Source organism: Passer domesticus, chromosome 18 (genome assembly GCF_036417665.1).
Source record: "Passer domesticus isolate bPasDom1 chromosome 18, bPasDom1.hap1, whole genome shotgun sequence".
In the NCBI taxonomy this organism is placed as follows: domain Eukaryota; kingdom Metazoa; phylum Chordata; class Aves; order Passeriformes; family Passeridae; genus Passer; species Passer domesticus.
The window spans coordinates 5364745-5387365 of record NC_087491.1 but is presented as its reverse complement, the minus strand read 5'-3'; the positions used below and the strand labels follow the sequence as shown (position 1 = coordinate 5387365).

The 22621-nt window shown below is 45.4% G+C and overlaps 1 protein-coding gene across 3 annotated transcripts in view; it reads right to left on the bottom strand.

Moving 5' to 3' along the window:
* The window catches only part of PAPPA (pappalysin 1), a 179858-nt gene that overhangs the window by 55530 nt on the left and 101707 nt on the right, over positions 1-22621 (bottom strand). For all 3 annotated transcript variants that reach the window (XM_064393828.1, XM_064393829.1, XM_064393830.1), the window contains exons 10-12: positions 20068-20264; positions 2822-2935; positions 2284-2419 (exon numbers count right to left, since the gene is read on the bottom strand). In XM_064393828.1, coding sequence (XP_064249898.1) covers positions 2284-2419; positions 2822-2935; positions 20068-20264 — 447 coding nt within the window. The remainder of the gene's footprint in view (positions 1-2283; positions 2420-2821; positions 2936-20067; positions 20265-22621) is intronic.

The window sequence follows — 22621 nt, the reverse complement described above, 5'->3', positions numbered from 1 at the left end:
TCTTTTTGTTTTGGTCTTCATCTGACCCTGAAATAACCTCCCTGTCTACTTGCCTCCCAGAAGTCTTTTGATATCAGCTCCTTGTGGAACGGTGCACGTTTCTCACTTACAAACAGGTGCAGTTAATACTCAAAATCCCGGGTTCCCAAATTCCTTGGAAGTTTCTGCATTCTCTGATGGAAAGCCAAGACCTTATGGTATGAGGCTGTTTATTCACTTCTATTTCATTCCTTGCACTCAGGTGGTGTCCACAACAGAGCAGAACCTCAGAGCTGGGCTGCACTGCTGGTTATTTCTGACCAGGAAAACGGTGGCTGTACAGGTGAAGGTTTTTTAATTCCCCTGAAATACCCATAAAGATGGTACAGGTGCCCATGGGGGCAATCAGAGCTGTCTCAGGATCACCCCTGTTTCTGTGGCTCTGTACCCATCAGTTCAGCAGCTGAACCCTGGTGTCTCTGATGGCTCTGAACCAACAGCGTGGAACTGTTTGGCATCCCAACCTCTCAATTTTCTACCAGCACTTAGAAGAAGCTTCACTTATTTTCTAGGAGTCCACTTGCTCTGATCGAGGCAGAAAACTGCATGTCTGGATAGGCTATTCTTTGCTCGTGGCAGTGTCTTTAGCACACTGGGGACTGATTGAGATTTAAATTATTGCTACTTCCTTTTGGATGTACTTTCATTTTGCTATGAACTTCTGCTTAAGGCTCATTGAGTGTCTCAGTCCGTCCTGCCCCCAGTGCATGCCAACATTTGCATCTCAGCTGCAGTTTCCAGCTTGCCATGGTGATAATTCAAACACATGAAACACAATATCCAGGAAAAGGACTTCACGTCCCTGTCAGAAGTCAGACAGAACAGCAGTGGGGAGCTCTGCCTGAGTGAGAGCTGCTGGGTAGCCCACCTACACCTCTCCTCTGCTCCAGGCAGCCTCTTCTGAAAGGTCAAAGGGGCTTTTCCATGATGAAAGCAGCATTTCAGCTGGGAGGACATCCAGACATCAGGCTGAGCCATGCCAAACTCATGTTGCAACTTCATTGAAGATTTCAAAACCTAACCGTCCGTTTCCTCTTTGCTCCTCTTTCTTGTTCTCTTTCTCTCCCAGCCTGCCTGTCTGTCCCTATAAAATGTCACATTAAGTACTGCTGGCATGCTCGTGGCTCCATCATTTATTTCTCAGAGGGATAGAGCTATGTGCCACTGTTTTGCAAAAGGAGGGTAAGATTAATTCAAGGGCTCTGGCAAACTGGGAGCCATCCTGACTCAACCTGCACAACTTGCTACAAATTTCAGTTTGTTCTTGGACAACAGACACCATACGTATTTCCTTTGTTCTCCTCCACACCCCACCTAATTCTGTATTATCCTGGATACTCATCCAACACGTGTCACTCTGTGTCTCTTCTTCTCATCACTAGTAAGAAGTTCATTTGAGTTTCAGCTTGTAAAAATTGAAATACTATAGTAAAACAGAAAGCTGGGGGATGGGAGTTATGTTTCCTTAAAAACTGCTCTCAAGGTGACCTGGCCAGCTTTCTCCTCAGTGAAAAAAAAAAAGGCAGAGAACATCTGGAAAGGGATTATGCAAGTCCTACCCTGACACAGATTTGGGAGCTAGAGAGAGCTCCTGGGTTCTGCAGCTTAAATGCAGCCTGGGTCAATTCACCAGGCACAACGTCCCCAGCTTAGGGGCCTGTGCCAAGGGTAGAGACAAAACCTGTGTGTGCCAGCACTTCAGCACAAGAGCAGGTCCTGCCTCTGTCAGGCACATCTGCTTGAGGACATGCCAGGAGTCTGGCAAGGCCCTGGAGCTGGACCTTCACCCCCTGAAATATTTCACCTGGGGAATTCTGGTCATTAAATGGCTCTGGAGACCTCCCTGCAAGCAGGACTGGAGATCACCCAGCACTCCCTGTGAAACAGAAGCCTTTGTGCAGCATCTGGTGCAGGTCTCTCACTCCCTGCTCCCAGGGGTTCACCTGTAGCACCATCAGTGTCTCTCCAGGGCAGTGCTGGGTGGGAAGCATTGAGATAGTGCTGAATTTAGTGACTGAAGAGGAGCTAATCACCTCTGAACAGATAGGAACAGCTATGGAGTAATGTCTGTATAAAATAACACATCATTTTCAACAAACTGTAGTGAGACTCAGGGCTTGGAGCATTGAGCAAGCACCTTTTTTTGTCTAATTCTGAAAAAAACTGAGCGGTAGTACTGGTGAATGGGGGCATCACCACACTAAGCAAGCAGTAAAGAGGGAACTTAATACAACACAGTCTTACCAAGGTCGTGGCTTTGCTCTTTGGTGTCAAACAGCTGCACACCAATGGTCTCCTGCTTCTGGTCCAGGTAGTAGGTCCCATCTGTGACCAAGTGAACAAGGACTGCTGCAGCCACCATAGGCTGGGAAAAATAAGCCTGGGAAAACACAAACCCCACAAAGCCTGAGGTGGAGAACTGTGGTGGGCTTTAAAAAATCCCCAGGAGTCAGTCCAGGACTTTTAAAAGAAGAATTCCCATCCCAGGTCACACAGAAATCTTCTCTTCCAGTCTCTCCTACACAAACTAGATAAACTCAAGTCAAACAGCCCTGAAGCTGAACCCTCTCAGAAATTCAATAGCCTTGTCACACACAAGGGGACTTCACTACTCACTCTCTAGACAGTGCTCAAAGACATTGTTTTGCTCTTTTGCTCTAAACATACTTCAGAAAGGAGCAGCTTGCCCCTGGGAATGCTGGCCCACGATATTTTGCCTGCTGGAGAATCTTTGTAGAGGCAGTCAAAGAGGAAACTTCTGAATGGTGTGTGCACTTCCTACCTTCAGCCAGAAAATGGTCTGTGCCATGTGGGAGTACTGGAAGTTGGCCGTGCAGGGATACCAGGCATACTGGGACACTCCATCGTTCAAGTCGATCACCTTGGTACGGCACATCTGCAGCAGGAAAAAAAGAAACACCAAAACTGACCTAGAGGACAGCAAGGAAGGGTTCTGACTGCTTGAAGTGGGGAAACAAAGTACAGATGCACTCCTAGGATAAAGTAATGCACAATAACTGTGCTTCTAAATATCATGACATTATTCAAAATTAAGTTTCTAGGTCTTCTACCCCAGGAAGAAAAACTGAAACATGAACAGGAGCTAAAGACTCACAGCAGCAGGGTGGCAGCCAACAACCTCCTCTGAATTTGGTACCAGGTTTTGACAGCATTTAGAACAACTTTGCTCCCACCCAAATGGACCAGGATCACTTCTGAACACTCCAGCTCCCAGCACAGACACTGTGGAGCTGCCTCCACAGTGCTCCAGCACTACCCTATTTAAATCTGATATTACTGTAACCCCAGAGGAGCCACACATGGCCCTGTAAACTTAGAACCAGGTGTAGCCAGGGAAGTCCTGCCGCTGGAACCCAATTTAAGCAAATTTGTTTCTTCTTTCCCCAACCAGTTCTGCAAGTGGAATCACCTTCTTCCTACACCTTTCCATGGCAGGCAGCAGTGAAATTGAAGGTAAACTGCTCTTTTCAATAAAGTACATGATTCCCAAGTCCTGTTATGATGAAAAGCTAAAAAAAAAGCCAGAATCTAAACACCAGAGTGCCACCAGTATGTCAGATGTGAAAATGAAGCTGCAAGAAATAGTCAGAATTACCCTGAAAACACACTGCTCAGTGAAGCTGCTTCAAAAAAGAAGCATGAACCACCGCAGCCTTCACCTCCACAGCAAACAGAAAAAAGGGAATGTCCACCATGGAAAAATTTACTAAGCATTAGAAGGATGCTTATAGCTGAGACTCCCGGAGCATCTGAAAGGTACCGGTTGGATTCACAAGCTTTGATGAGCTCACTGACTGTCATTGCCATAGGAATAGATGGAATTCCTTGTGCTGATGTGCTGTCAGTAAAGCTGTTCCCATCAGCAATTTTATTATTAAACCAAAAAGAGAACCCTGAAGTGAAACAAGAAAATTAGCAGCCATCCAAAATCCTATGCCCATTCGATAATTCTGCATAGAAATGCCCTCTTGGTCCTGGTACTGCAAAGAGAGCCTGGGATGCCTGGGAATGAGAAACCAGATTGGCTAAAAGTGAGGTAATCCCCTTTAAAATCTGAGTCCCTCAAGATCCAGCACAGAGGAATCTTACAGGCAAAACATAAATCAGCTTTAATGGGCTGGAAGAAGATTTTTAGTTTATTTATTTTTTGAAACAACTGGGACCAAGCTTCATTGAGGCTAGCCAGTGGATAGTGTTACATTTTACAGCAGAGCAAGGCTTTACATAAACTATCTTTGGCATTTGAAATCCAGGCCAGCAATTCGACATGTACCGTTTCGCAACTCTCCCTTCTTGCGTTTTCAGCAGCCTGTCTCTTGTTGGGAGCATGGTTTTTATTTTAATACTTCTCCAGCTAGGGAATTTATCTCACCCACATCTGCAATATATATGGTCAGAGAGCTCTTTGACATGAACAAAGGTCTCATTAGTTTTATATGATTTTGTTCTTATTCTTACTTCTCCTCCTGCTCTGTTGGTCCAAAAAGGTGGCTGAAAGAAACACAAGCACTGACTTCTGGTACTTTTTAAGTGCCACTTAATGGATGAGTGAAAACTTGTATTAAGAAATCACCCAGACCTTCACCAAAAGTTTGATTCTAACCCAAAATAAACCCCTGCTGAGGTGGGCTGGAAATCTCTGATAACTTTTAAATGCCTTGTTTGATTTTTGCGTGTGTGTGAACCCTAGCACTCTCTGCTTCTGCTGGAGAATATTAGCAAAAATCTGAGCATTGCATAAAGAGCCTGTGTTCAGGCCACGTGGGCTGCCAGACTGGCCTGGTTTGAGCAGGTTAGATAAGCTTCCCCCTGCTGAGGCTGATCCATCGCTACCCAGACAAGTGTTTCAAAGTGGTCCTGGGGTAAAAGTCTCTTTTAGAACAGTCTAATTGAGAAGAGTGGGAAAAGTCTAAGAGAGATGAATGGCTACAAAAGCCTCTTCTCCACTCGCTGCTGGCCAGTAAACTTATCTAATGGCAAAAAAAAAAACCAAACCAACAAACCAAAACCAAAGTTCTTTAAGTTTCTCTGGAAACAATTGGGCTGGATAAACAGCTCCTGCAACCTATAGACTCCACCATCTCACCAGGCTCCAACACATGTGGTAAATCCATCCCTGTTTCAATTCTGCACATGCACTAAATGTCACATCACACCTGCCAAGCCTGAGAATCACCTGCTGGAGGAGTCTTTCACACCTCTGCTTTTAAGGCATCCTCAGACTGTGGCAGCAGCCCAAAGACCCCTATTAATTAATTAAGTTAATTGTTGGATTCAATGATCTTAGAGATCTTTTCTAAGCTAAATGATTATGTGATTACTGCAGTACCAACACTTCTAGAAGCACAAGTTCCAATGGCCTGGAAAACAGAATATCATCTCTTGTCATTGCTATTCATAGGAATTCACACTTATGAGAAACAGACTATATCCTAACATCCTCGAGTTTGCTACAGTGATGCAAAGCAGCAGCTAAGGCACCTGACAGCTGCAGAGGGAAGAACACATCGATAGCCTTCTCATTTCAGGGTGTTACCAAACACTGAAGTATTTGCTTTGAAGAAAGACAGCATCACACACTGCTCCAAACTTCACTCACTGGGGCTTATCCAGACTCTCAGACCCACACAGCAAGTGGGATATCCACAGGAGCTTAGTATGTGCTCCAAAGTATGCAGTGACTATTTGTGTCTAGTTACTGGAAGCCCATGTCATCCCCCTCCCGAGGAAGCTGCTTTCAATTAGAAGAGCTGATGTCTGTTCCTCTCGGAGGTTCAAATCCAGCTCGTCTCCCACCCACACATTTTGTACACAAACATCGGCAGACAGAACGATCAAGGCCAGGGAGCACTGTGGGATCTTCCCACAAGAGGGAATGCCTGGAGGATTCCCTTTGACTGATTTATACAACCTCTTGTCAATCAAAGGCACAACATGTTCTTCAAACCGCCTCTCCTGTTTTCCTTCTCTTACTCAGGGGGACCGAGGAATGTGTCAGCAGAAAGGGAAAAGTGATATATTGGGAGCACTTAGCTTTTTGCCACATCAAAAACACATTTACTATTGCAATCAACTCCATTTCCTTCAAAGTAATATGGGAAAATTTGCTGAAGAGCAAATTTTGGAAGGCGCCCTTGTGAATGATTCCCAGCCATCCCGTGACTGCAGGCAATGTGAATTTGCATTGATGGGTTCCTGTTGCAGCTGAACTACATGTTAAGGATCCCAAATCCCCTGGACTGGGCACTGGACTAGATTCCAGCCCAATTGTGGCAGTGCATGGTCCCAGTACGACCTTCTGGGCAGCACTTGGCTTCTCCAAGCCTGAGCTCTCTGTTTGAAAGATGAAGATGATGTTCCCCCACACCACACAGGCATGCTGAGGATGAAATCCATGAGCTATGAGCCACACAAAGATGCTCAGATGTCACTGAGAGCACTCACAGGAGTGGGCTAAACACAGATCCCACCCCACTCTGACCTTCCCACTGAGCAAGCACAGCCAGACACCACAGGCTTTGCACACACTGGTGATTCTCAGCACTATAACATCAAAATAATTCTAAATGCAGACAGAAAAGCTGCTATTTAAGCTCAGATGCTGCCCTACTCAGCCCTGGCACCGTGGTTGGAGTGGACGTGCCTGTCTGCATGCCCAGGGGCGGCTGAAAACAGAGCAAACCTCCAGTGCACAGATCTGTCTGCTCCCAAAATCCCATCTGGTGGGCCGTGGCAGGGCCTCCTCCAGACCGTGTCCTCGAGCTCTGTCTGGCTGTGAGGGGCATCATGGGCACTTGGTCAGGCAGTAGCAAGCATCCTCCTTCTGGAGAGGGGGGTGGAAGTGGAAATTGTGCTACAAAAACTTCCTCTCCCCACTCCTTTCTACAGGGGACTGTGCTGCTGACACTTCTGCACCCAGACAGACAACTCAGAGCATTTCTGGGATGAAACAGGCTGTACCCTGTCCTGTTGGCAAAACTGCAACTGTGGAGCAGGCAGGAACAAGATCTTTTGGGAAAACCCACAGTAGCAGCTATTTATTGAGCACAACACATCCCCAGTGAGGCTGCAGAAATGCACAGAAAAACTCACAGACTGATACAAAACCCATGGAGGCACAAGCTGAACATCTTCTCTTGTTTGATAGTCCAGCTAAAGAACAGATTTCAGCCATAATACTGAGACCTACAGTGTTCTACAGTAATCTACAATATTTATCTGTTTGCTATGCAGAATGCTATTTGTATTTAACTCAACACATGCCAGAGGATCCCAAGCATGACATAAGCAGCATTTTAACACATCCCTTACAGCTGAAAACTTTCTCCCTCCCTTGCCAGACCAGGGTGCTGGCAGTCACCCAGCCTTTTTATTCTTAAATATGTTATTGTTCTTGCTGACCTGAGGTTAATCTTACCCAAGGAGGAGAAACTATGGTGCAGTTGCTAAATATCAGAAAGGTTCCTGCTTTATTATTGCCCAATATTGTAAGGCAGCTTGACTACCACATGGACACCACCCAGTTTGCCGACTGCAGCACAGACCTCCAATCTGTTCTCAAAGCTGTTGCACTGCTTTTCTCATTTAGGCTGGGAATTGGGTTGGAATTAGGGAAAAATGAAGTTGCCCACAAGTGAGCACCGAACCATTAAAAGGCCTCCAACAAACACCTCAAACCCCAGCCAATTTCTGTGATCATTCCAAACCTCAGGAGCCTACAGAGATCAAATGGAAATTGTACCCACAGCAGTACAAGGAATTTTGCTCTGGGTTTTCTTCTAGATTCTGGTCAGAAGTGCTTTTGGACAAGTGTCGTTATCAGATGTCTTTGTCAGTGGACTTATCCCATCAGAAATCTGAGTCCAGAGTTGCCTGCCCAGCCTTGGGTCATTCTATGACGGCCTCTAAAACTTAAGGAAAACATTCAAAGCTACTTTTCCCAAACTGGTACATATATTTAATTTTATGTGCACTAACAATGTGTTTCTGTTGCAGAAAATAAAAAACTAAAACCAAATCTGAGATTCAGCAGCAGGGGGTCTAAACATAAAATGAGGGAAGAAACCTGAGTCTCTCTCTTTCAACAGCCACCTTCCCCTACAGTCTACTTCTACTTCCACAGCAGCAACTTCCCTTCATCTCTGATGCTCATCAACTGCAGCTTCTCCCCCAAAACTCTCCTTGTCCTCTGTGTCTGATAACACAGTTTTACTGTTTCATGCTCTTTGTCTGTTTTTGCCAGTTTTCATTGGGGTCCCTGAAGGTCTGATGGCAAAAAATCAAAAACTGCAGCGTGTCCTGCTCCAGGACAAAGTCCTGTGGGCAGGTGATCCACAGAAAAGCTTTATCAACTGGAAGCTGATGAAACTCCTGGGGTAACATGCTGATGCTATATTACTCCCAGACTCAGTTGGCTCAGAAGTCAGAGGAAATCTCATCTGTCAATTTTCCCTGTGTAATGAAGAACAGGATTTGTCTGTGGCATTGGGAAGCAGCTTACATCTCCTGCAGGATGAAATAAAGCCCTGCTGCCAGTCCCTATGTCCAGTCTCAGCACAGCCACGTCCACTTTGAACCTGGAGCAGCTGATGTGTCTGGACCTCACAGACTCAGTATCCATTAGCAAGATATTACAGCTTCCTCAGCACAGAGCCACGATTTTCAGTTGAAGATTTGGCTGGATTTTTTAGTAATTGGAAAGTGACCTTTCTGTGAAAACACCACGGACAGGGCACCAATATTTTGCCTGCAATGTGACATGATGATAAATTCCTCTACTTTACAACAATAGTGTTCATCTCCAAAGGGAAATTTCCTGAGTTTTGGATGTAACACAGGGCTGTGATTCAGAAATGAGTGGGAGATGCAAGGGTTATTTCATTTTGTCATATAAGTTGGTTTAGTTTGAGGCAAGTGAAAAGGAGCTACAGGGATTTCCATTAGATGATGGCCCAGATTGCATGTGTATTCAAGGTGTGTTATTAACTTTAGCTTTCTCAGAAATGCAGTTATTTCACTTCCAAAGAGCTGGTATGAACAATATATTTCCATTTTTAAATCATGCAGACCTGCATTCTTTGAGCTTCCCTTTGAATTTCTGTTATCTCCAGATTCAAAGCAAACTTCATTTAAAACGAGTGAGCTCAAATCAAAATCACATCAAACCATAAACTTCACATGGCATACCTGAAAAAACTGTAAATCAGTTCTGACTGGCCCTATCCCAAACTCACATGGGCTTTGACAGCCAGCCAGGTGTAATCAAATATCTAGGATGCTTGCTGGACTCATGGAAAAAAAACAATATGGAGTTTTGATTTTCCAACAAAACCCTAACCAGATGATTTTTGCACGGTTCAAAGGATCACCACGTGGATGTCAGTTAAGCCAAGGCCAGAAACTACAAAAATAGATGGAGAAAAAGGAGAAATAATTGCACTAATGGGATTTAAAAATCAACTCATCTTTTACGGCAGCCCACAAGCAAACCCCAGCATCTGGAGCTCCTGGGTGCAATTTGCACATGGCTCTGCTTCTCTTACCATTCAGAGATGCAAACTGAAGAGATGCAGAATCAAGAGATTGTTCTGAGTGCACAACACAGTCTCCTGTGCAGCACTTGAAAGTGCAATCTAGCAATTTGAAATGTGCTCCTGTTTATTCCTGTCAGTCCTCTGCTATTTCTTCATCTTGGCAGTAGGACACAAAGATGCTGCTCTCAAAAAACAGCACTGCTGGGATTCCACCTCAGGAACAGGCAGCAGCACCCAAACAATAACTTATGCCTTCAGTTCTGTGAGTATCAGCCTCATTAAAACTAAAAGACATTCTCAAACTGCAGCACAAGCTCCTGTCTACAACTTCCACATTACTGCTCACAGAAGTGTGAAGGCATTATAGACTGATAAGTGCTTTAGCAGACTGTATATCCATCCACTGGAGAGCAAGGTTAAACAAATACAGGAGCCAGAACATTATTGTTGGCTGAGCGCTCGGGTTCCCGAGCTGCCCGTCTCTGACTCGAGCGGGCCAGGTCCACTGCAGCACAGCTTCGTGGAGCTGCTGGCCAAGGCTGGCCGTGGGGTGCTGCAGCAAAGCAAAACAATCCCATCCCATCAGCTTTCATCACCGAGGAGCAGAGCAAAAGCAAATTTTTTGTTGTTGTTGTTTTTCCTTCGACTGGAGCGTTTCATTCGGGAGCAGCTGGCACCAGAAAATCAAACTGTCAAAGGCAGGATGTGTGCCACACTTTAGGAGGATCTTAAATATATTTTTGTTATTATATTCATAGTTCTGGCTCACTAGATTCATTGTACTTTTGCAGCTCCTGTAAGGCAAAGTGGGGTTGGTACAATCCACTTGGTAACATTCCCTCCTTCCTTCCCAGAGCTGGTGCCATACATTTGTTTGGATGAAGAAAACACAGAGCTAGGTAGAAAAAACACAAAAGCAACAACAACAAATCTCTTAGGAGCTTGAGTTCTCCATCAGATAATACACTGGCTGTGGTGGACAGAGATTCTTAGAAGCACATGGACAATGACACTAATAAAAAGAGAGATACAAAAGAAAGACATTAAGCCACAAATTTTTCAGCTCTCAAGCAGGAAAAAAATCCTGCTGCTTTTGTTTCCAGTATACTAGGAGCAAGCCCTAAATATTTCCATACCTCACCCCAACTCCTTGCACCACCCTGAGTGCTCAGAGGGCACAGGAGCCACTTCCCAGAGATGTGAGCCAAGGCAGGTGCCAGCCTGAGCCCCGCAGACCCCTCACTAAGCTTTGCCTGTGCCTGAGGCAAACAGCCGTGCAGTGGTTAATGTCAGCCCCGACCACATGATCACACTCAGAAAAGGTCAAAAGAGTGATTTTTCATTTAAAAACATCTGTGTGTTTAAAGAACAAAACTTTCTCATGTGCAGAAAACCAGGGGTTTCCAGTACTTTTATTTCCAGAGTTAGAGCCGTGCTTTTCAGCTTTGTTTAGGGTTACGGCCCATGTAAACATGCTGTGTAAACCACACACTACACTCAGCACACAGGCAGGGATAATTGGGGGTGCAAATCTCCCTCTCCCTGGCTCCTTTTCCCTCTCCAGGCTGCTCAGCTTTCCCCACTGTGCTCCCAGGGAGCCAGCCAGACACCCTGTTGTTGTCCTTCCCTATATGAAGACGTACACATGCCTCTAATCCTAAGGGTGTAAGTCTGCTCTGGGCTGTCAACAGGCCTTAATTGGATACATCCAGGGAGATGATGCATTGGGAAGAGGCCCTGAATTTAATAGGAAAAGGGAGGCTGCAGAGAGGCACCAGGGGAATGTGGAGGGGGGATTGGAGGACTGCCCCGTGCTCCAGGGAGCAGTCACACCTCAGCTGGCAAAACCTTTCAGTTCCCATCCAGCTATCAGCCCTCCATCAATGGGTATTAATCAAGATTTAAACCCTCTGGTTTGTTTTTCAATACCTGAAGACATGGCTTGCAGTATGAAAATCAAAATGTTCCCGCTTGCTTCACTGGGCTTTTCCCACTGAAACTGCAGAGTAATGAAACCACCATGCTGCAAACAAATTCCTCTGAATGAGCTGGACCATCCAGGCAGATCCAAAGAGCAGCTGCTGCCTCCACCCCGTGCACATCTCCACCCAAAAAAAGCTTGTCTGGGGAAGCCTGTCACTCCCTTCTCACCTTGGAACAACCCTGGTTGCTCTGATAAACCTCAAACTCCAACAAATTAAGCCAAAATACTTGGAGCATTTAGTCCTTGATGTCCCAGGTTTGTAGGAGAGTGCAGAGGAGCTCGCAACTGCTCCCAGAAGAAATTACTGGAAGAATTAAAGGATTGTGTGAAAGAGGAAGCTCAGCTTCTTCAGCCTCACTGCCTTCCAGGAGCAGGCTCTGAGAAGATGGACTGGCAGCAGAGGGGGTGGAGGAATACCCAGCTGCCAAGACTCAGCCTTTCTCACCAGGAACAACCTCTGGGAAACAGGTAAATTTCCACAGAGTGTGGCTTTCCCTCTCTAGCTGGTCCAGCTCACTGTGCATACACAGCAACTCTGCTGGAAGGCCAAATGTTTCAAAGGGATTTGAATGGAGAAAGGTACGAAGAAGGTCATCCCTACGCTGTGCTTCACCTTCCCCTCTCTGAAGAGTGACCTGTCTCCTGTGAGCATGGTGATGCAAGGGTTAATTACAAAAAAAAAAAAAAGAAAAAAAGAGGAAAAATTACATTCACTCCCAGCAGTGTTAAGTGTAGGGATTTTGGCCCAGTTACCAAAATGGCTGAGCAGAACTTGATGTTCTCCTGAGCTGAGGGCTTCTCCCAGAGAGGAGGTACATGTGGGGACAGATAATAGCACTGATCCTGCAAATAACCATTTCCTGGCACATGTGACAGCTTGGAGCCAGACCCTGAGACGACAGTGGAAACCCAGTCTCCAGGAGACTCCTGCTGATAGCACGGGGGAGCTGGGCCACTTACCAGATGTGAATTTGAATTACCAGGGTGAATCATGTCTTCTTATCAGATTCCCCACTGAAATGACCTCAGAGGAAAGAGCGGTCCTCCAGCTTTGCCGGCAGCTCTTCCAAAACTGAGCACAGATGTGGGGTTCCTCCACAGTTACAGTTCCAACTAAGGAGCTGCTCAGAAGAGACTTGGAGCAGCTCAACAGGGAATCCAAATGGTTCCCACTTTGTTATTTGTTGGTTTGGGTTTTCTCCTCATATGTTTATTATTATTATTATTATTATTATTATTATTATTAAAGCTGTTTCTTATTTTCAGGTGGGGACAGAGGGATTGACTCAAGATACTTTCAGGACAGTACTGGGTAAACACCATCCTCCAAAACCATGCCTTTTAGAGACATCTTAAGATGAACACCCTGAAATTCATTGGCATTCAAAATACGAGGTGTCTTATGACAATGTGGGCTAAAATGCCCACGGTACTCCAAACAAGTGGTGCAGACAATCCCTCATTTACAAAAAAAAAAAAGAAATTCTTTGCTCCTGGCATGAGAAAGTTTACTTTCAGCTTAAAGAAATGACCGTGTGGTTTTGGGGATGGCATTCCGTTCTGCTGGAGAGCAGCACCCTGCCTGCCTGTACATCCGTGGTTTTGTAGCTACATTACAACCCTGGAGAGCTCTGTTTACATATTTGACATGTTTCCTTGTGCAGAACATGAAACCAAATTACAGTGTAAAAGCCATTATGGCTTTGCTCTTGCACCCTTTTCCATCCCCTTCTCCCATTGCTTGGTTTAGATCTATCTGGGCATTTTTAACTGTGCTGGGTCGCCTGGCACTGCTTCAGGCAGGTTTATTTGCTGGTGCACAGGGAAATCATGGAAAAGCTGGTGAAGCCACATGCCAGGCAGGAGGGAGAAGACGGTGGGGCGGGGGTGGGATGAGAAATGCCGAGAACCCTTCGTGCATGAACAAAGCAGACGTGTTGATGCATTTATGCAAAATTCATTCTGCTGTGAATGGAGAGGGACCCAAGACAAACAACCCGGATGGGATGCAGGGGAGCTATCCCACGCTCACGGCTGGACATGCTCTGCATCCCAAGGCTTGTGAGCAGCAGCAGCAGACGGGGAGAGTGGCAGGTTGAGGGGCAAGGGCCGAGGGGGGGGGGGGTCTCCTTTCAGAGGAGTGCATGTTAATGAGCAGTGCCTCTGTCAGGGGGTCTGGCTGCCCGTCTTGCTGATGCCAGGGGGGTCCAAGCTGTTCTCTATTGATGCCTCTAATCTGGGTGGGTGGCTGGGTGTACAGCAGATATGATCATAAAATGGTAATTTACTTCCTAAAGAGGCACATAATCCCTATTGCTGCCCAAGACAATATTCCTTTCTTGCCTTTCTTCTTGCTTCTAGAAACAACAAATGCCATGGAATTCTGCTCATGTTTCATTAGTGGTAAATCTCTCTTGGTTCTAGGAAGATGGGACCAATTTCCGGCACCTGAGGATTTTTGGTTTGACCTTCATCTCTGAAAAAGTCGGATTGAACCTCTCTGAGAGTACGGTTGGCTGCTTTGCTCTCTGCATCATTCTTTGTTTCTTTTATCTATTTTCTCTACAGTACACAAAGGGAACACAGTGTACCAGCCCCTGGTACTCACTGTTCTGTTTCCCTTAGATGACTTGCATATGTGCTCTTGAAAAATTATTCTAAAAACCAAGGGGGGGAAGGGAGTGGAAAGAAAAAAAAAATATATCCCTTGAGTGTTTGTCAAAATTGCTTGGAATCTCCTCTGACATCGCATTGTGTTCTCTCCATCCTCCCCTTACACAAATCAGCCAGAGGCTACAACATCAGCCATGGGGTCTGAGGTTTACTCCAGCCAGGAGCAGAGGAGCACTGGAAGCCATGGGGGTGCAGGGGATCCCTGTCTGTCCTGGCTGGGAGCAAGCAGCCAGGTGAGGGGCAGCATCCTCCAGCAGCTCTGAACTGACTTTCAGGGTAATGCTCTTCCTCAGCCAACTCCTTGCAAATGAGCCTTTTCCAAGCCAGCTTACCTAGAAATCCCATTTCTCATTTCATTCAGCTCCCCAGAATGCTGAGATCATTCCTGAGTCATGGCACTGATGGCATATGACACATCCTTGTAGCATCCCTCACCTCGGACCCTTGGCATGGACCACCTCCTCCAATGGGGCAGAGCAGCAAAGCAAACGTGCAAATAAGGAGCAGTGGAGTTCTTTTGCAGAAAGTTTGCAGAATCCAGCTTTCCCAGCAAGTCAGGTGGGAAGCACCATTTCCAGTCATTAAAGCAAGGAGATGGTGGGACAGTTTTCCAGTCCTTTTGTACTGGGAATGAACAGCCAAACTGTGCTAGGATCAAGACTGATTAATTCACAACCAGGATGATGTGAGGGGGCTGACAGAGCTAAAATGCAGATTTAATGACCTCAAACCCTTCCAGGGCTCTGCTCCCAGGCAGCAACTCTCAGCAAGCCCTGAACAGTTTTCTTTTTATCCAAGATAGGAACATTTCCCTTTCAAGACATCCTGAACTTCCTAGTCCTTGGGAGGTTTAGGCTCAGTAATGCCCAGTGCCTGCAATGTCTCTGAAGGATTTTGAGTTCTAATCCTCAAACAGTAGCTTTACCTTTCTGTGCTCCCATTTCCACCTCTATTAAACGGAACAGAAATGAAGCAATGTGGCTGTGATAAGGCTTAATTAATCACTGCACACAAAAAAAAAAAAAAAAAAAAAAAAAAAAAAAGAAAAAGAAAGAAAAATATCATGACTTCATCCAAGGAAGGAGCATTCCAGCCTGAATTTGCCTGACAGTCAGGGCCAGGCTCATGACGCAGCTCTCCAGCCTCAGGCAAAGGACCAAATTGGCTGGTCTGTAGTTTCCAGGGGAAATGAAGACAAAATTTTGGACCCCTGGAACTAACTTTAGACTGGGAGACTGTGTAACCTAAGCTGAAGGCCTTCAGTGGATCAGCCAGTACTGGAAATGAGCTCAGCCACGTACAGCAAACCTACATTCCTCCTGTGACAGCCTGTGCACAGTGTCCAGTTCATCTTTTTCCAGAACTGGTCTCTGATCACTCATGGTTCCTCCATTAATGGTTTTGCTTAGTGGGATTCTGCCCTCATCCTCCAGAGCTTAGTGGTTCAAAGTCTGGCTTGGCTATAAATAACAAAGACATTTGCAAAGCAAATCATCTTATTAAAAATGGGGAATTTTTATCCCTCTAACCACAACAAAACTCTTACCGTTGAAGAGCAACAGGACTTGGCTGTGAATTGGGAAGTTCAAAAAGGGCCACTTGCAGAGCCGACAGACAGACACCCTCCCTCTTCTCAGCAAGATCACCCCAAAGGAAAGGAATGGCTTCTCCATTAAAAGTTGCAGGTTTCCTCTCTTTCCACTCCTGTTCAAGATTACTCTATTTGCTGGCTCTGCTGGATCTTTGGGGAATTTTCTGCAGCATTATATTTATTAGACAGAATAAAACTGCATGGCAGAGAACTTCATCATATTTCTCTTTAATTTTCTTATGGTATTTTCTTACCACTCTTGGAGCCCTTGCTCTACCATGTTATTTCTTTTAGTAGTCAGGATATTTTTGTGCTCCTGTCTTCTCCTTTTGTGGGCTATTCCAGACATACTGCAATTCTAGACATCTTTGCTGCTAGTGGAAGGCTTGCTGCAGCAAGTCTGGATGAGTGCAATTGTGGGAATGGTAATGGGGCAGGAGGGGGCCTCTGTTTGTGGGAAAGATGTAATAAGAATCCTCTTCCACAACTTCTTACTCCATAGAAGCCCCTGTGGGGTACCCAGAGGAGAACAGGGTGTGTTCTTTAGTCCGGGAATGAAAACGAATCCCAGGATCTGTCTGTGCCCAGCAGCCTTGGGAAAGAGTCCCTGTTCTGTTAACTGTGCCTGAGCTGTGTGGCTTTTTCCATACACTGGAAAACCAAGCTCAAACAATGGCATAGGGCAAAAAAAAAAAGTTTTATATATATATGTATACACGTATGGTTACTTGGTCTAAACAACTTCTGCACAGCTGGGAGGAAATGCAACAAAAGGCAGTTCCTGGGGGACTGTCCCTCTAAATCACCAACCCACACCAACAGCCAATTCTTGAGCACATTTGGCTGTGACAGGAGTAACAGGGTCAGGAATCAGCCACCTAAAGACCCATTAGTCCCTTTTTATAATTCTCTGTTGTAAAGGCCCCAAGGGAAGCTTCAGGTCAATCAGTTCTCCAAAAGCAGGAGTGCCACCAGCAAGAGGAAAGGAGAAATGGCGTCTCCAGTGCCCTGTGATCAGGCTGCACTTGTCTGCCTGTGCTCTGCTCACCCCAGCTGGAGCATCCCTCCCGGAATAGGCCTGTCAGAGGCCTTAGCAAAATATCCAAATCCCCCCTGCTCAGTACAACTGACTCCAGCAAGAGAGACTAACAGGAGCTAAGGCACTCACCCAGCATAAACTGTGGCAAAAGAAAACTAATGTGCAAGGAGAGGCTGTTTGCAAACTTATAGCAGAAGCAGGAGGGGGGGAAAAGCCAGCTCAAGAGTGAGGAAAGCCATTATTGCTGAATTCCTCCTGCAGCTGACAACAGGTAGTGAGCAGCGTCTGCTTCCAAGTCTGTGGAAGACACAAGATTAGAAATCAAACTGCAAAACTACCCTGCACTGGTGTTTGCATTTCTGTGCTGGTGCAATATTGCTGACTGGCCCTCTTTGGCTCTGAATATGATGCTGTCAGTACTGAGAATATTTCTTAATCAGCACTGAAGGGTGGCTGCCAGGAAAGTAGAAGTGGCTGTCTCTCAGTCTTGCTTCTGCAGAAAGGGCGATTGTTTAAAGGGGGGGCTGTTTGACCTTTCCATTTTTCAAATCTGTATCTCTTCGCCAAGACTGTGTCATTCTTTGTAAGCGTTTTATTGTTCAAAACAAATCTTATACTGGGAACTTGCTTTTTTATCTCCCTTACTATGTTGCCAGTCGGCAGCCTCACACTAACAAGTGATGTAAGAGCCATCTCAAACTAATAACTAAGTATCTAAGGAAAAGCCAGCTGCAGACATGGGCAATGTCTGCAGTGAACTGAGCAAAGAGGTCACAGAAACAGCCCGACAACAACAAGAAAGTGCTCTCGAGCTTGTGCTTATCAGCAATCCCCCAACAGGTAAACAAGGCACATGGGCAGATACTGCTGAGAGATACCACAACAACCAACCAACTTGGGATGCAAACTCCTCAGAAAAAGCCTTGACAGAACTATGACAGCCATGCAGAGAACCTGGCATTAAGATATCCAAGGATGAGAAACATTTTAAGTCAGGACATGCTTAAAATGTTTTAAAGCGCCTTGAGAACACTGGGGCAAGGATGAGAGGTGGGGATGGCTGACAAACAGGCAGCTTATGTATTCTGTATATTGCTGGGCACTGCACTCAAACATATCTTTCATGGCATTCCTGATGAGAAGCCAACATAAATACCACTCTGATTAATCAGGAAGCTACCCAGCAACAACACGAAAAGTTTGCACAAGACCAACAAGCACACAACCTACTCTGAAAGGTATCTGGGTGAGGAAAGGTGCTCTTTTCATCAATACAGAAAACCCCTAAGGCTCAGTGCTTGTGCAGATAATGAAGCCAAACATGTTTACACACCAGTGATCATTACATGCAGCGATTAGAGGAGATCTTAGGTTAATTTTCATCTCCACAAGCTAACAGACTGATGACCTGCTGCCCCATCTAACCTCTTCAGAGTGACAAGTCAGGTGCTTTCCCAAGACAACTGTCTTGTTCCTGGGGGAAACAAAAACTTTCCCATCATCTATATGGTTAAAAAGGTCAATGAACCCCATGCACTCAAACTGGTGTAATAGAACCAGCTGAGCTAAAGCAAAAATTCTTTTTGCTGGAAGTAAATAGCACACTGTTATCTCCCCAGGGGCCAGGCAATAACAGGAGGCATGTTCCCATTCACTCTGGCAGTGTGTGATATGCCACTGCTCTGCCTATAAATACAACAGCTTTTTTTGCCTTTTTTTTTTTTCCCAAACAAGGCTGTGACAACTTCATCTCATCTGGGTACAACAAACATGCCTGAGTTGTGTCTACACAGCAGGGTTTTGTGTTGTGTGTGTGCGTGGTGGTGGTTTTTCCACCACAGGACCATATGTTACCTACTGTGTGGTGTGGCTGAGTTCCTTCCAGTGCTTCAGAGAAAATCAGGGCAGCTCTGGAGCAGCTGCAGGGGACAGAATGCCTGGGGACATGCCCAAAAAGCAGCACCTGAACTGGAGCCACTGGCCTTTGGTTTGCACAGGGAACATGAATGAGGAGGAAGTTGTGAAGGCACAAGCAAGGGTCCAGAGGAAAGTTCCTTTTACAGTGTGAAATAACAAATGAAACAATGACAAAAAGTCAATACTGGGCTCGGGATTCTGTCTTGATTCTCTGCCAGCTAACCACGCTTTGTGCATTTAGAACTGACCTGGTCATTAATTTGTTACAGACTTGTGCAATGTGAGCAAGGCCAAGTCTCTTGCATAAAGATGTTTTCTCTTGCAAGCCAACTGGAAATGCTTAACATTTGCTATTCACAGAGAGATCTGCTTGTCATATCTGTGACATGGAACTCCTCTCTGCACTGCCCACTCAGGACACCTCTTGGATAATTAGATTCTTAGAAAAACTTTTCTGCATCCAACCAGAAGTCAGCCAAAGTTGATTAGTGTGATAAGTTCTCTATCTCTAATAAGAGACAGCAGTGGGGGCTGAAGGAGGAATACACAAAGCAGCTCTTATATATGAAGAGCCTTTCCTTCTAAAAATCATCAACAAGCAATGCGGACTTTCCCAAATCAGGTTGCATCTGAACTGCTGCATCTGCATCATGTACAGCTCTGTTTTCCAGGCATCTATCTAATGTTTTTTTGAACTCATTTGGATCTAATTCTCTCAAAGAGACAAAAGGTAAAGTTATGGTAACTGGAGCTATTTATGTTACAAAGGAGACATAGGAGAAGGGGGTTAAAGCTAATGAATGGCTTTGGGAATGGACAGGACCTTTCTCAGAATAGAACAATAGGGTGCTTTTATGGAACTGGGAGGCAGAAAACACAAAACTATTAAAAAAGAAAGAACACTCTTTTGTATTATTCGGCATTAGCCTTCAGAACTCATTGCCACAAGCTCATTCCCTGTGCTTGCTGTGAAGAGCCCGTCTATCTCAGAGGTGATGATGGTTGGGAGAGGTGACTCCTGCACAGCTCATTGAATCAGCCCAGCCACAACTTCAGCCAGTTCCAGTTGGGTGACTGGGACTGAATTTCAACTCATCACTACTAATCAGGCTCAGAAAGAGAGAAGTTGCTGCCAGGGGCCATCCTTGGTGAAGCAACAAGTGAGCAGGCAGGGGTAACAGCACCCCTGAACGTTGACCACTGAGCTCCACCTGAGAGCATTTCTCCTTGCTGGATTTGCAGGAGAGGAAGAGGAACATGCTGTCCTTACCTGGGTTGCAGCTGGCTGACCAATGACCACCCACCCTGGGCACTGCTGGTCACTGTGGTGTGAGACAGAGACGTTGGAAGCCCACTGATCCAGGAAGCCTTTGGGAGTGTAAACGCCACAGTCTTTGATGCTGGTCATTTGCTCAAATTCCTCACAGACTCCATCGCCGTCGTGGAAATAGCACCTGCTGGGCTCATCTGCCAGGGGAAACAGAGAAAACAAACTACATGTGTCTGCAGGGTAGTTCCTAGGACCTGATACCATCAGTGGTCATGTATCTGCTCTGTCAGGTCACTGGGACGTGGAAGCATTGGTCACTTCTAGGTCATACCAAGGTGATTTAAATAAAGCCAAGCAACAATAGCCAACTTTTGTATTGGGCAATTCCCTGAAGATATTTCCTAATGTTTGGGGGGTTCTGCTTATTTTCATCTATCTCCTTTTAAAAGATATAGAAGAAAGCAGAGATAGAAAATACACAGAGAGGCAAATGTGGGTGTTGGCATAATTCCACCAGCTGGAATGGAAAAATGCCAGCAGAGGGTTTGGTCTAAAATGTTTCCCTTTTTGTTTTTAAAAGATATCTGCAAATCAACAACAACAGCAACTGTGGCTGTAGAGATGGTGAAAACTTCCAAGTTCACAGTTGTAGTGACCAAAGGGCCAAACAGATCTGTTTATCCAAGGCAGATACAGTACACACAGTGTGAGGGTGAGTTTGCCACATAAACACACGGCTTCAACCAACATGACTCAGATTTGACCTGAAAGGATCAAAAGCAGCAGGAGACTTTATTATCCTTGCCCATTTATTCTGTGGCTTCTCTAATGAGACTGCCAACAAAGATGCCAAATTTTTGAGGTTGTTTCTGTAACACTGGCCCATTAAAAACTGAACTGAGATCCATCTACTCTTTTCAAACAGACTGCATAGCAATAATGACTTTCAGTCATTAGAGTACTCTGTGAAATGGAAACCTTTGACCTGTTGGTATCCTATTTTGTATTGTATTATCATTGCCAGTCCCCAGAGGTATCCAGTTCTGACAGCCTGTTGTATTTTTGTCTGGCAAATAAGCCTGTTGAAAAAATGGTAGGAAATTAGCCAGAGCTGCTAGCTGGACTGATGGAAAGGATCCCTAAGGAAAATCCTATCAGTAGCATTGGACTATCATGAGCTAGGTGTCAGAAAATCCAAGGGCTGCTCAATTTTGAGCTACTTCCAATCTACTAAATCCCCTGTTTATTTTTTCTCCTGGTTTACACAGTGAAATACCATCATGAGCCAGAAAACATCAGTTTATTGCTATTCAATTATTTAATGACTTTCACTCCTTTTCCTCCTGTGCAAGATTCCAGGTCTTTGAGAGGGTGGCTTTGAAAGAATAGAGAAGTTTATCAGGGAAAAATGGCATTATGATATGATTTCATCACAGCCTCTGCGGACAACTTGGGTACATGGATAAATGTAGGGAACTGTGTATTTGACAGGCCAGAGCTCCAAGCTGGTGAAAAGAAGCACAAGTCTGGAAGTCTTTCAGCTGTATGAGTGCAGTCCTGAATGAATATTCCCAGGGTGGCCAAATTTCTCGACCTTACATGTCACATCTTAACATCTTAATTTGTCTGGGAGTCACCAAACATGTATCCCATCCCTCAAAGAGCTCAGAGGAGGGCTTGGGGGAGTGTTTCCCAGACAAGAGATGACAATGGCTCCTGGGGTGTCTGGGTGGATGTGCTGATGGGCCCTAAGGCAACCCAGCAGTGCCACCCCCATGGGGCTCATTCATCCCTGGGAGAGCCATGCCCTGTGTCTGGCCAGCTCAAGGAACGGGTGGAATGAGAATGTCACTGTGATAGCCATGGAGACAAACTCTTGGTTCCCTCACCTTATTCTTTTGCATCTTGTGTTCTGCTCCTCTCCCACATCCAGGCATAAGTCAGGTGTCAGGACAATAGGATACAATTAATTAGCTTACCCACTATGTCCCAGTTTGAGTGAGAGGCCCAACAGAAATCTCTGAAAAATGTTCAGCCCTAAAAAGACTGAGAGCAGCAATCAAAATTCCTCAGAACCAAATGCCAAACAGATGCAAATATGTATTTTTTGAAAAAAGCACTTTGTCATTTTATGAAAAGAGGCTTATTTCTGTAAAAGAGGTAGGGGGGGATGAAAGGAAAATACCTATCCTGTTAAAAAGACCTGACCTTCATCCTATAAACATATGCACAGTCAGATATGCACACATACAGTGAAACATCACCACCCTGCTGCACACCCACGCTGACAGAAACACTGACACACAAATGCACGGGCGCTCCCTTTACACATCCCCGACTCAGCCACCCCCCATGAAACACATACCCACAAACTCACAGCCTAATTTTAGGCACATGCATTTAGACAGTGTTTCCCGGCCTTCCCAAAGCACTGACTTCTTTTCACGACAGGCACTGAAGTAAGCACAGCATTTATAGAGCAACACACTCCTGCACTGGCTCCAAATGCTCCCTCCTAATACGATGATAAACGTAATGAGCTTCTGATAAGATC